General features: G+C 35.5%; 2 protein-coding genes across 2 annotated transcripts in view; both read left to right on the forward strand.

Annotated features, from left to right (window-relative positions):
* Window positions 1-5,842: 5,842 nt before the first annotated feature.
* LOC136038395 (uncharacterized) lies at window positions 5,843-7,907 on the forward strand. Its single transcript, XM_065721466.1, has 2 exons — window positions 5,843-5,906; window positions 7,327-7,907. The coding sequence occupies exons 1-2, from the start codon at window positions 5,843-5,845 to the stop codon at window positions 7,905-7,907; spliced, it is 645 nt and encodes a 214-aa protein (XP_065577538.1).
* Window positions 7,908-9,489: 1,582 nt separating this feature from the next.
* Window positions 9,490-13,410, forward strand: part of LOC136038738 (uncharacterized) — a 126,089-nt gene continuing 122,168 nt past the window's right edge. The window contains exon 1 of the mRNA XM_065722098.1: window positions 9,490-9,763. The gene's annotated coding sequence lies outside the window, so the exon portion shown is untranslated. The remainder of the gene's footprint in view (window positions 9,764-13,410) is intronic.

A 13,410-nucleotide genomic window follows, 5' to 3' on the forward strand; every position in this document is an offset into this window, starting at 1 on the left:
ATTTTACGTTTCTGCCGCAATGATGCTAAGAATTGTTTATATTTTCTGGATAATCTTTGTCAAATAATGCCCAACGGATAAGCTAATAATTATAACTTTAGTTTTGAATACTTTCAAATTTGAAATACGGTCGCTATTTAAGTATTGGGAATATGCCACAATATAATGTTACACAATCTGTGGTAATACTTTGAATTATCCTATAGCTTTACTTAGGCAGCGCTGTTGCGCTGCCTATGATTTTGTTTTGGCTTTATGTGGCCCGTTGATATCAACGTTATTTATTAATATAGATCGGTGAACCCATAAATAAGTCAATTTGATAAAAATTATTAAGAACATTTTAACAAATCACACATATTATAAGTTTAGTGCAACAAAATAAATCTTGCACAGTGAAAATCCATTCAAAATTACTAGCAAATGAATAGCGCAATGCCAGGAGGTATTAGAATAAAGCTTGGCTCAATTATGAAATTGAGCATCTTGTGCTGGGCATTTGGGTTGGGTGAAATGAAGGGGGATATGTACTACAGCATCACTGGTGAATCTTGGTGAAAAAGCTGAGTGTATACGACATTCACCTCCACCCATCCAAAATCTTGTTCTTGTTCAATCTTGTTCTCAATCTTGTTCAAAATGCTATACTATACAAGCTATACTAGACATATAAAATGTGTCTGAATCGTAAGATTGACTGGAATCAGGATTGCCAACGCTGCAAAGTGCATTGAACCAGTTTTCTCACTAAAATAGTACCTTAAGAGATTAAATTGTACCATCTGAACAGTATGTTAAAAATTTGCCACTTTGCCACACTCGCCGGTAGTTATATTTAATTGATTTTGCTGAGAACTTAAAAAGAGTTATATGGCAATGACAGGGAAGATAAGCCTAAGAGAGAAGTAAACTCATAGCTTGAAATATAAAGAAGAGTTCTTTTCTAAGGTTAACACAATAGCAGCCCCAAACTATTGAAAGTGTATTAGAAGTAGGCTTGAGGAAAATTCATAAGAAAAAGTTCTCGAGGCTCTTCGCTTGTGTTAATCCTTTAATTTTAAGTTTTGAAAATTAAGACAAATCATGCATAAAACAAGAGGGAAAGGAATATATTTTCAAAACTTATCGTCGCCTATATGATGAATATCAAGCACCTGAAGCTACAAACAGAAGATATCAGCAATCGCCCTATGAAAGTGGCCAACGCTCCGGGTTCCCGCGGCCCTTTGTCGATGTTACCTATCAGTGCAACTCTGGCGAATCATATGTTGGCCACAAAACTCGTTTGTCAACCTAAATAAGCTCATGATCGTATTTATGAGGCAGAAATAAACAAATTTTGCAAAATTATTTGACTATATTGCACAAGAGATTAGGTCAGACCATGGCAATGTATTACAACTGAAACATACATTAAAAAAGGTATAAAAGTTAGAATTTTTGCTAGTAGGTCATTTTTCCTCCTGCTTCGTCTTGTAGATCAGCTTTTTCAGATACATTTCAATGGCTGATCTACTTCAACATAAAACAACGGTTAAGAAGGGCTAATCATCCTTCTTAAATATAATCATCTTAATATAATCATTATCAAAAATATAATCATCTTAACAATTTCACATTTTCACACTAGTAGACATTTAACATTTTGACAACCTTGTGACTTTACCCTTCACGGAATCTCAATGTTTTTCTAAATTTATAATACTATGATTGAATTTTCAGATTTTGACAGCCAAAAGCCTTAAACATTTTTGAATCATTAACAGCTTTTTTCAAAATTGAACAAGTGACAGACTTAGTTTTCATACCTTTACAACTAGAAGAACTCAGGTTTTGAGAATTTTAAGATATTAAAAATTTCACACTTCTAACTTCTATTTCACACTTCTAACCATTATAATTTTAAATTTGGACAGCATAATGAGCTTCATGAAATACACCTTTTTTCAAAATTCCACATTTCTTAGATCTTAATTTCACAATATAAAAATTGAGAGCCTTTATTTCTGTAGAGTCATAATACACTTTACATTTTTGTACCGCAAAGGCTTTTATTTTTCATATTATGACAGCAAAAATCATTAAATCTTTCAAAAATGTACCCTTTTTTCAAAATTGAATATTTCTTCGTCCTAATTTTCACAATTTGACAATTAACAGCCGTCACAAATCAAAAACTTGTGAAATTTCATATTTTGATTCTTCTAATGTCTTCATCTTTTATATTTTGACAACACAATGTGTTCAAACTTTCAAATATGTCAACTATTTCAAATACTGAAACTTGCATTGAATAAAAATTATTGGGGCAAAACATATTGAAATAGGTTAGAAAGAATAAAAAGGGTGAAGTAAAATACAGGATTGAGTGGGTTAAACGGACATGTTAATTTACTATAAGTTGGTATGCCAACTTAATATAAAATAACTTAATATAAACCAAAACTTTGTGCAACTAGTGACTTTAACCCCTTCAACCCTTTAACTTACTCAAACCTTTCTAGTCTTTAACCTATTTTATCCCTTTTTGTACTATTTATTTTCATCGAATGTGACTCCCTTTGTGTTAAAACATTCAGAAAACTCGCTATGAAAAAACAAAACTTGTTCCCGAGGTCAAAAATCTCATGTTTTCATTATTTTTTAAATTAAGATATCATATATGTAAATTTTTATATTGTTAATACTGAAAAGTATAAAAAGATCCCTAAGAATTAGTTTATCAGTGACCTTGGTACTTCGGGTAAAAAGAATTGAAATTTTTGATTTCCCTAGACCTATACTAATAATACTACTAGCAGCTCACTACAGCCACAAGCTGCTTGAGGCCAACACAGCTTCACTGTTCTATATACTCGATAACCCCTTTCAATAAGATACTGCAAATTTTTTTGACTGCCTTAAATGAAAAAGGCTTATAAGGATTATGAAAAGTGTAGTTAGTAAAAAGAGCTTTATTAAGACTTTGTGAGCAGAAAAAAGTTATATTTAACTTCTTTAGGTTTGACGAATGTTTTTTCAAAGCTGATGCATAAACATTATACTTTAAAGTTCATTAAAGTTTACAATGTCTCATTTAGGACTGTGGTACTACCTAACTCCTCATCAAACTTTTAGACAGAATTCTGAATAAATTTAAACGCATTTACTTGAATTTCATTGACATGAAACCTATCATCTCACATTTCAAAATAAAAACCGGCTAAAGACGTGTAGACGAGGAACCCCCCTCTCAAGAAACCTATTATCCGACAGTTCAGAATATGCAGGTTAAACTCATAAAGAGGGGGAATCCCAAATTGAAAAGTCAGTGCTCATGAACCGTGTTATCTTGCAGTTCAAAATGAGCCGGTTAAACACGTCTGTGATGGAATTTACCAAGTTGGCTCAATCGTTAGCCATTATTGGCCATGTAAGAGTGCATCGCTTTCATATTCTTTGGGAAAGGACCTTATTCCAGGGCTACGGCAGTATTGATTATGCTATATCTACTGAAATCCAAAACGAGCAGATATCGCAATAAATAACCGAGTCAAGGTAAAAACGAGCAGAAACTACGAGAAGTAGGGCTAGAAAAACACGTGCCATCTAAAAACTATAACTTAGTTTGCACTTTAATGACAACAATGCTTATTTCAAGCTGTGTGTTTCTATTTCTCATAATATCAAAAAAAAAAAAAAATACCATCATAACCAAAACTGCTGAAAAAACATTGATAGTTTAATTATATACTAATATTAATTCGTGAAAGTCCAAATAATATTGGATTTATTACACTTACAAAGAAAAAAACATTTTAGATGTATTATAAAAGTAAAACAGTTCAAAATAAGGATGAAACCTTTTAATTGACAGTGAACAGATATAAAAAAAATTTAACTGGATATTTTGAACACATATACAGTGTACATGAACACTGTGTATGTGTTCGAAATATCCAGTTAAAATTTTTTATATCTGTTCACTGTCAATTAAAAGATTTCATCCCTATTTTGAACTGTTTTACTTTCGTCCTGGAAAGGCAGTGTGGTCTTCGAAGTTATCTAGATGTTGTTTTTCAGTAAAGGCAAGAATAGAAGGGGAGCTTCAGCCTTACTCCTAATATTTTCTGCTCGTCTTAAGTTTCTGCTTGAATCGGCTATTTGTTGTACGTTTTGCTCGTTCTGAGTTTCATTTATTGATTTATGTTAATTTACAACAGCTTTAATTTACAACGTATTTGGGCCTATTAACGGAGTTGGAAACTTCAAAAATCACTGGCTGGACGCTGTTCTCCTTCGTTATACATCAAGAGAAGCAGAAATCTGGTAGAAATGAAATGGCTGTGGCGTTTCAGAACTCCTGCATAATAGTTGAAATATCTATCAGCTAAGTATTCCTAACAAAGTTTAATCGTCGAAATTATTAGTATTTTTTCATCAAGCAGCCATCACCATCGAGAAGAGCTGTCACCGTTTATATCTCAGCTGCGTTGGTAGAAAAGTCTTAATGAAAATTCCTCTTTAATGCCCTTGGCCTGGATTCTAGTATTACTCATAGCAGTAGATATAGTAGTAGCAGTGTACATATAGTACCATATGGCTGGTTCACGTTCTCCCTGAACATACACGTACTGAAAGTTTAAACTTAATACTCTAAGTTTGTTTTCCGGATATACCTTTTACCCCTTAATAAAGTGCATGCACATTGAGTGGTGTCGATTTAGTTAAATCTCCCCCTTAATACTCCTTGAAAGTTTCACCGTAATACCCATTGCTTCAGTAATACTAGTGGTGGCCAGTAGTACTAGCAGTAGCCAAAGCAGTAGTGATAGTATTAATAGTATCAATATTGTAGTATCAATAATAGTAATCATTAATAGTAATCAATATAATAATAGTAATAGTTATCAATAATGTATTATCAATATATAGTATGAATAGTAGTATCAATATGTTTATTCCTTTTAACACGCCCTGAAAGCTTCAACTTAATATGTTCGACCATTGCTGGGATATTACTGATGCATCCTTCTGACAACATGTTTAAAGAGTGTCTGATTTTATTTAGTTTCCCCGCACAGGGCCTTATCCAAGATTTTTTCAGTCGGGGGGGGGGGGTGCAAAAAGATTTATTTTTCGTAAGCATTTACAGATCACTTTAAAAAGGGCATTAACAATTTGTTCATTTTCATTTCCATTACGTTTTTATGAGCCGGACAAATATTTGAGGGGACGCCTCAAATCCCCTATTCCCCTGTATACGGCCTTGTCCTGACACATTCCCTTAAAGGTCACCTCCTACGTTTAGACTCAGTAGCAATATTTCTTTCGACATTCCTGGAGGTGCACAGTGTGTTTTGATTTAGCTTTAAAATCCCTCTAAATATTCCCTGAAACTTTCATCCTAATGCCCTTAGCCTCAGTAGAAGTAGTAGTCGTAACATAAATAACAGTGGCAATTAGTGGCGATGTGCACATAGCATCTTTTGGTTTGTTCAACATCCCACTTAACATTATCCTGAAATTTTGATCTTCATACCCTAATAATGCATGCTAGCATTCCTAAAATAATGCTTATATGCCCTTTTGACAACCTGCATGCACTTAGTGATTTTTGATTTAGTTTAAACTCCCCTTAAACATTCCCTGCAAGTTCACTTTAATACCATTAGCCTTACTAGTTGCAGCGATCGCATTAGTACGCATATAATGCCTTTCGGGTATTCAAAATCCGCCACAACATACCCTGAGAGTTTTAACTTGATAGTCTAAGGCCCAGCGCCCACGGGGCAACTGTTTCAAGACAACGGTTGGAAACTAGTCTCATCTGCAACTGCTTCAAGACCAGCTTACAACCAAAATGAAACCATTCTCCACCCATGGACGCGAGTGGTTTTGGATCAATTATGTTTCAATAATCAATGGTATGTTTATTGGGTCCATCCTTACTTGGAAAAGAATGCAAAGTCTCGTCTGTTCTTAGCAGCAAAGAACTGTCTCAAACAGATAGAAAATTGCACTTTACCGAATTTTTAAGGAATCTTACCTGAAGTTTACAAGGATTGTCCGTCTGTTCGTCGAAAAAATGGATACAAATAAGAGGAAATGTGTGCCTGCGGCAAAAGGAATATTGAACCTTTTGAGGTAAGCGAAATTTTATTTATATTTTTGATTTTACAAACATTTGTTTCTAACTAAATTAAAGTAAACATAACTGTATCGAATAAAAAAAAATTGTCTATCAGAAATTTAAATGTTCTGATCATAAAAATTATCTGGATTTAACATATTTTGAGAAAAATGTTGATATAATTCTGTTGCCTGCGAATGCGATGACAATTGCGACATATGAGATGAATTAGAATGCGGTGAGACTATTTTGTGGTATATAGACATTGGTGGTTGGTGCAGTGATATAGTTGCTATCTTGTCAATAACCTAAGAAAAAACATTTTTAGACGCTCTTGCTTGTCAATTTTCCCAGACGTAGTCTCTGTCTCATTTGCACTTAGTTTACCTTTGGTAGTTTTGAAATACTCAGCCATACTTCGAAGTATGACCGAGCGTCATACTTCGATGACGCTCGGTTTTTTTATGTGAAATTTGTCTTCTTGTCCCGAGAGGACAAGTACTATGTAGGTGGTGGAGTTGCATCTTCAGGCATCGCTTGGGAGGCTATTGAGGACACCGTATCCGAGAATTCTACATAAGAGGCATTATCTTGAGGAGTTTATTCTTCCACAACACCTTCATTGGCATCAGAACATAGTGTTGCTAATGGCAAATTCCCTAATGAAGAAGGAGCTGATGTTTTAATGAAAGGCAAACAAAATTGCATGGCTTCTTCTAAATATTATGTTTTTTTCACCCAGATCCATTTGGTGGAGGTTTCATTTTATGTATAAAAACTGTGAACAGATTATACCATTTCTCTGCATTAAGCAACTGAAATGAAAAAAAAAAAAAAAAAAAAACAACAACAAATATAACACCACAAATAACTTCATTAAAAAAAAAAAAAAATAGTTCAAACAGCAAGCTACACTTGTCTAATGTTTTATTATTCTTTAACTGTTGGAAAGTTTTACGTTAATGTCGCAAAAATTAAAACAGTTTTTATCACGTAGAAGTCAGAAAACAATGAAAAATGGTTAAATACAATAGTTTTCAACACCCATCTAGTTAATAATCAGGTTGTGTGGACAATTGTCTTCAACACTTTAGTGATTTTGCTTGATCGGACAATTACCAAGAAACAAATTACCCTTTATATTTTATTCTTTTTGTATATATTTTTTTTAAATAAGTATTAATTGCTATGTTCGCTTTGTTACCGGTACTTAGGAACAGATGAAACTTTAGTGGCACTTTCATTGTACTTTGCAAGAGGTGAGATTACTATCAAAAGGATAATCAAGGAGATTACGGATATAATCTGGGATAAACTTAAGGATAATTATATGCCTATACCCACAAGAGTTGATTCTAAACATATTGCTGATCGTTTTGAACTGTTATGGAACTTTCCTATTTGCATTGGTGCCTTGGACGGAAAGCATATAACAATAGAAAAATTCTCAAACACAGGTTCTGAAAACTTCAATTATAAGCACTTCCATTCCACCGTACTAATGACATGCTGCGATGCAGATGGCCTTTTCACCATGGTTGAACCAGGGTTCGCTGGACGTAACAGTGATGGAGGCATTTACAAAGCCTGTGCAATGAGCTATTGGGTAACTCACGAGGGTTTGGATATCCCTCCTCCTTCTTTTTTGCGGAATGACGGAATAAACTCTGCGTTTCCTTATTACTTTGCTGCTGATGAAGCGTTTCCATTATCACGGAATTTACTGAAACCCTATTCAAACAAAAATCTCGACAATATTAAGATGGCCTTTAACTATAGATTAAGCCGATGGTGAAAAACCATAGAATGTGTATTGGAAATGGCAGCAGAAAAGTCTGCTGCATTAAATGGGCCCATAAGATGTCGTGATCCAGAAACAGTGAATAAGATAATAAAAGCGGCTTACTTCCTTCACAGCTTCGTACGGAAACCAGAGGGAATGGAGTACAGGACTCAAGACTATGCAATTAAGTGGACTGTGGTGGATATACCATACGACATACAAATACAAAACCTGGTGATCAATGAAGGATCTTCATCAACTACTTTGAGGAATTATATGGCAAACTACTTCCTTTTTCCTCGCGCTTCGCTATCGTGGCAGTGAAAACTCGTATTAGGAAGGCAAAACACGGAGTGACATTAGGCTATTTTTAAAATGTTTAATTTTCTTTTCAACTGTCAAATAAGCAAATTTGCAAAACTTTGTATTTTCATATAAAAAATACAATTTTATTGTCTGAGATATATATTATGAACTTTCTCACCTGACATGTTTACTTCAGCTGTCACCATTTGCCAGGCTTTCTCTGTCACGTCTTTCCTTGAGTACGCTGGAAGTTTAAAGTTGTACTCCACTTCTTATGCTTCTCCACTTCTCCTACAGATTTCACATTTAATTCCTGGTCTGACATGTTGAGACACAAAATAAATGGACAATATCAACGTGATAGCTCCTAAAATGTGTGAGACAACACTCTACGTCGCAAAGTGACCACGGCTGGAGGCTCATACGAAACCGGTTTTATACTGATTGGAAACCAGTCTCATCTGGATTAACTCGTGGGTGGGCCCCTACTATGGGTGTTGTTTAGGGATGGTAAGGGGGCAATTGCCACCCTCCCCCCAATAATGAGGAGAAAAAATTATTATGCATCCCATGCCCTTTGACTATCCGGTTATGGACCCCTCTTGCCCTCCCCTATAAAAATGCTGGAGATTAGCCCTGGTCCCCACTCTACTTCGAGGCCATGGTCACGGAACAGTTGCGTGCGGCATTGGTTAGCAATTCTAGTCTCAAAATAGTTGCCCTGTGGGCGCTGAGCCTAAGCCGTTATAAACTCATAAACTAACGAGACACATTGCGCTGGTACATCCCGAAAATTTTTGCAGGAGGCCCTCTTGACCGAAATTTTATAACAATACTTGACCAAATCATTCTTTGTAATGTAATGGCTGTCTAAACACGTTTTTCCATGGTCAAATTACTGACTCTAAAAAATGTGTCAAATATTAAAGCCGTATAGAAAGCAGGAGTATTTTCTGTGATACATTTAAACTAAAAAACGAATACGCTTAGCGCCAAGTACTAATGACTAAATATTTTTCAGAGAAAACTAATTTGTTGCTGGATAACCTATGCTTCTACACATTTGCTCTTTCTATAGTCAGCAAGCTTGATTTTCACCTCTACATTGATTTTCAGCTATGCCTCAGGTCTTAAAAGGATTTTTGTGTTTATGTATATTCAATCTCTAATGTAGGTTCTCCGTCTTTTTTTTCCTGCGAAACTGAATAGATCTTCGGAAATGCGCTCTCACAACCATGTTTTTCTCCCTTCTCTACCAGTCTGTACATGTCAAATAAAGGTGTTGTTTTTTTGCTCAAAGGCAGTGTACCTGTAGCTAAAGGAATAGTACCTTAAGGGTTTCGCGAATTGTTACTATCCGAGAGAAGAGACTGGCACGTATCGGTAGAGAGCAGTTGTTGTAGTTAGCTAAAGCAAATTACTCGTTTGGTTAAAGTGATTGTGAAATTAAAAAAGTTTCTGCTGAATGAGTCAGCGTCAATTATTATTCAGAAGTCGGATATTATGTCTCCAAGCTGATCAAGTATCCTATTTTTCAGCCAAGGAAGGATATTTTTGCAAAGGTAGCGAATTAAATAATTGGTAAAATTCTAGTTAATTGACTTCTTGCAATCTCGGAAAGGGTTTAGGTTAGGAAAATGAAACTTTCAGGCATGGGTCTACAGGCTAAAACATGTCCCGGGAAGGTATTTTAAAGTACCCACCTCTACTCCTTCTCCCTCTAGAGGGCCCTCAAATTTCCTACATGACAGGTCTATACTTATTGAAATTAGTTACTTAATTTTCAGTTACTAGTTGCTTTTTCTCTGCTTTTAGCTCTGAAAATGCAATTCCTGTTATTTGAGTAGAATTTTGAGCCACATCAATATTTTTTTTTTCAAAATTTAGGAAATCTATTTGCATATCTTTAAAACCTTATAAAATGGGATTGAGCAAAATTATGAAGCTGAAAACAATTTTGTTGTACTTCAATTAAGCAGAAGATCTATTTTGCAAGGTTTCAGTTTTATAACACACATATTTTTAAAGGTCATCAAAGGTCAGGGCCCTCTAGAGGAAGAAGGAGTGGAGGTGGGTACTTCAAAATACCTTCCCGGGACATACTTTAGCCTGTAGACCCATCCCTGAAAGTTTCATTTTTCGATGTCTGGAATCACTTGCAAGTTGAAAGATTTACAACAGGACCGCTGCACCTTTTAACGCTTGTTCTGTGTATGATCGCTACCGTTGAAATTTTGTTTTGGGCCTCACAAGAGGTTTCGAAATCTATGGTTAGACATAGGCTAGGCTTTCCTTCTATTTTTTGGTTGCAGAACCTAGAAAGAAGGAATAAATGTACCATTCTATACTCTGGTAGGTTAAATATGCATCAAGATTCCTCTGGTAATGGAAATATTATATAAACGAAAGAATAGTACTAGGCTATTATGCTCCGTATAAACCCTCTTTTTTCATGCCAGTCTGTACTATTGACCCCTCAGAAAGTAACGTGTTAGTAAAATAAGAGTTGCACCATTAAATTTCTTATTTTTGCTTTCTCAAAATATCATTTTCGCGTTTGGGACAATGTATCCCCCCTCCCCTAATGGTCGTAGATGCAGCCCTAAATAACATATTTTGTCGTTGCTTTTCATCTCGTGATGCGTCATAAAACAGGTAGCAGCATTATAAATCCTTGAAAAGCATTCGGCCTAAGTGGTTGGAAACATGATAATCTGATTAACAGAAACATGTTGCATATAATAAAGTAAAGACTTAAGTGATGCTTAGTTTGTATACAGCTTAGGGTAAATGTCTAGTTTCGTTCCAAGTGCTCTAAACTGGAAGATTAAATATTTGGAAAGAGCTTAAAAAAGGCTGGGAAATGTTTACTTCCGTTTCAAGTGCTCTAAACTGGAAACTATGCTGCGAAACAGTATAGTTTCCAGTTTAGAGCACTTAGAAATGTTAATTCTAGAAGTACATCCGTTTCTGGTTGACCCTCCTCCTCCATGGGGCAAACTAAAAATACGCAAAGTAGGCTTGCTTACAGGTAACATTACCTATAGAGCGAAGCGTATGACCTCCAATACAGACTGTTTCCGTCTTTTCAAATATCATGATTGTTACCGTGAAGATTTCCCCCAACCTAATGTCCAGATATAACCCTAGCCTATCTTGTGTATGAAATTTGGAAAAACGTGGACGAAAATGGAAGGAGCCATGGAAATCTGGTTCAAAGAACTTTTTCCATATTATAGAGGGAGGATTTTATTTTTGTTGTGTTTTCTTCCAAATTTTTGTGTATAGCCCAGGGCTACTCGTATGTGTGGCTTCCGGACTGTATCTAACCATTATATTTGGAAACACCATTTAATTGGGAATGTAAAGGAGCTCTTATACTACAATAGCCTAGCGTTTTCTTAAGACAAGGAACCTTTGTAAATAATTAGAAAAACTTCTTCCATATATGATAATAATTAAGCCCTAGGGTCTTCATAAAAGTTGTTGATTTTGTGGGCTTGAGACTTTTTGCTTATTTGTCATCAACTGGTGTTTTAAAAGACCAAGTAAAGCTTACCAAGTAAATTCAACAGACTTTTTCTTGTTGTTTTTCATCACTCAAATCATTGCATTTCTTTATTAATAGGTATTTGAATTCAGCATCATGTTATTGCCGATCCCAATGTATAAGAATTGAGTTCAGTTGATCAAATATATTATTTCAGAGTATTTTTATATGTAGATAGGGATGAAAAGAAACTTGAAAATCTGACCGATAGAAATATGCTGCATAATATGAAGTATAAGTATTAAAAACAAGTGTTAGCCTACCCAAAGTGTTGCCAATTTTTCTGAGCAATTTTCAACTAACACCAGCTGTTATAAGCTAAAAAAAAGGAATTGAAAAAACTGGTGTCATGGCCTTGCCACCTCCCCTCTTTAAACATTAATTGCACTCTATTAAGGAAAAAAGCCTTAGAGGTCACCCCCTCTTCCTAAGGCATTTTGATCCTTTGTTTGGGCCCCTTTGATCCTCCTGCTTTCCTTGAGTGTTCCAGCTCATGCACCTTGTTTGACATGTTTGTTACAATTTGTCCTGCTTTGAATACCTGACCACTCGGGACCGAGGGTTAAGGCTACTTATGGGACAGAAATCCGATAGGAAAAAAAAAAGAAATCATTACCCGAAAAGTTGTCGCTGTTCTGCCCCTGTTCCTCTCCCCTCCTAATGGGGTCAGATTTAGCCATGGGCTGGTTCTAAAGTCTGTACATTGGTTGTTTGTTGTGTGTTGTTTTTTCAAATTGTTTTTTTTTCGCATTATGAACCAACTCTCGATGAGAAATAAGCACACAAAGTATTGGCAAACCCACAAACTTGGGAAAACTGTACACAACCCGGAACTATATACAACCCTCATTAAAAAGGAGGGACAACTGGGATAGTTATGACGGTAGTGATTATCATGTTGGGTGGGAAGGAGCATTGAATGAGGAACTTTATGGTATATTGCTTTCTTATCTTTTTCCTATCTTATCTCAGTTCTATAGGTAAGCTTAATGAAATCGAGCTGGATAACATATCCTTTGGGTATTAGAGCACAATCATTAAAGTAGTAAAATTCTTTCTTCATTGCATTCAGAAAATTCATAATTATTTGGATTTCTCGACTCGCTTCAGAACCGCAACCCAGTTCATTAAATTCAGAATAAGCCTATTTATTGTATTTCCTAAGTCGACTGCACTTTAACTTAATCCCTTTTGACTAATGTATACTCGAAAAAAAAATGTTTCTTAGCTAGCAAAAGCCCAGCCTTGTCGGCTTTTTGTCACCTCCCTTAGCTTGCTTGGTCCTTCTGCCCGAGGTGCCTAATTTAGATACTGAGGAACCACATACTGCGTCGACCCTCACTAACAGGCATATGCCTTTGGCCCTCGGAAATGTATCTTCGTGTCATCTCCCTCTGCTCTGCTCAAGAAAAAAAACATGTCTTTGGTTTTCTCAGTGAACAGCCCACTGCCGGTATACGCGGAAGTAGAAACACTATTTTATAAAATTACTGTAATGCCGTTTTTGTGAACCCCACCCTGCATTCTGATTAAAGCAACCGATTCTGAGTTCTAAAAATTTTGCTTTTAGATGCGACTGCTGGTCAGCTTGCACAACTCCCCGATTACTTGGTTGGAATTCTTAAGCATAAAAAAACAACAAGGAAAAAAAATATAGCA

This window comes from Artemia franciscana, chromosome 18 (genome assembly GCF_032884065.1).
Source record: "Artemia franciscana chromosome 18, ASM3288406v1, whole genome shotgun sequence".
In the NCBI taxonomy this organism is placed as follows: domain Eukaryota; kingdom Metazoa; phylum Arthropoda; class Branchiopoda; order Anostraca; family Artemiidae; genus Artemia; species Artemia franciscana.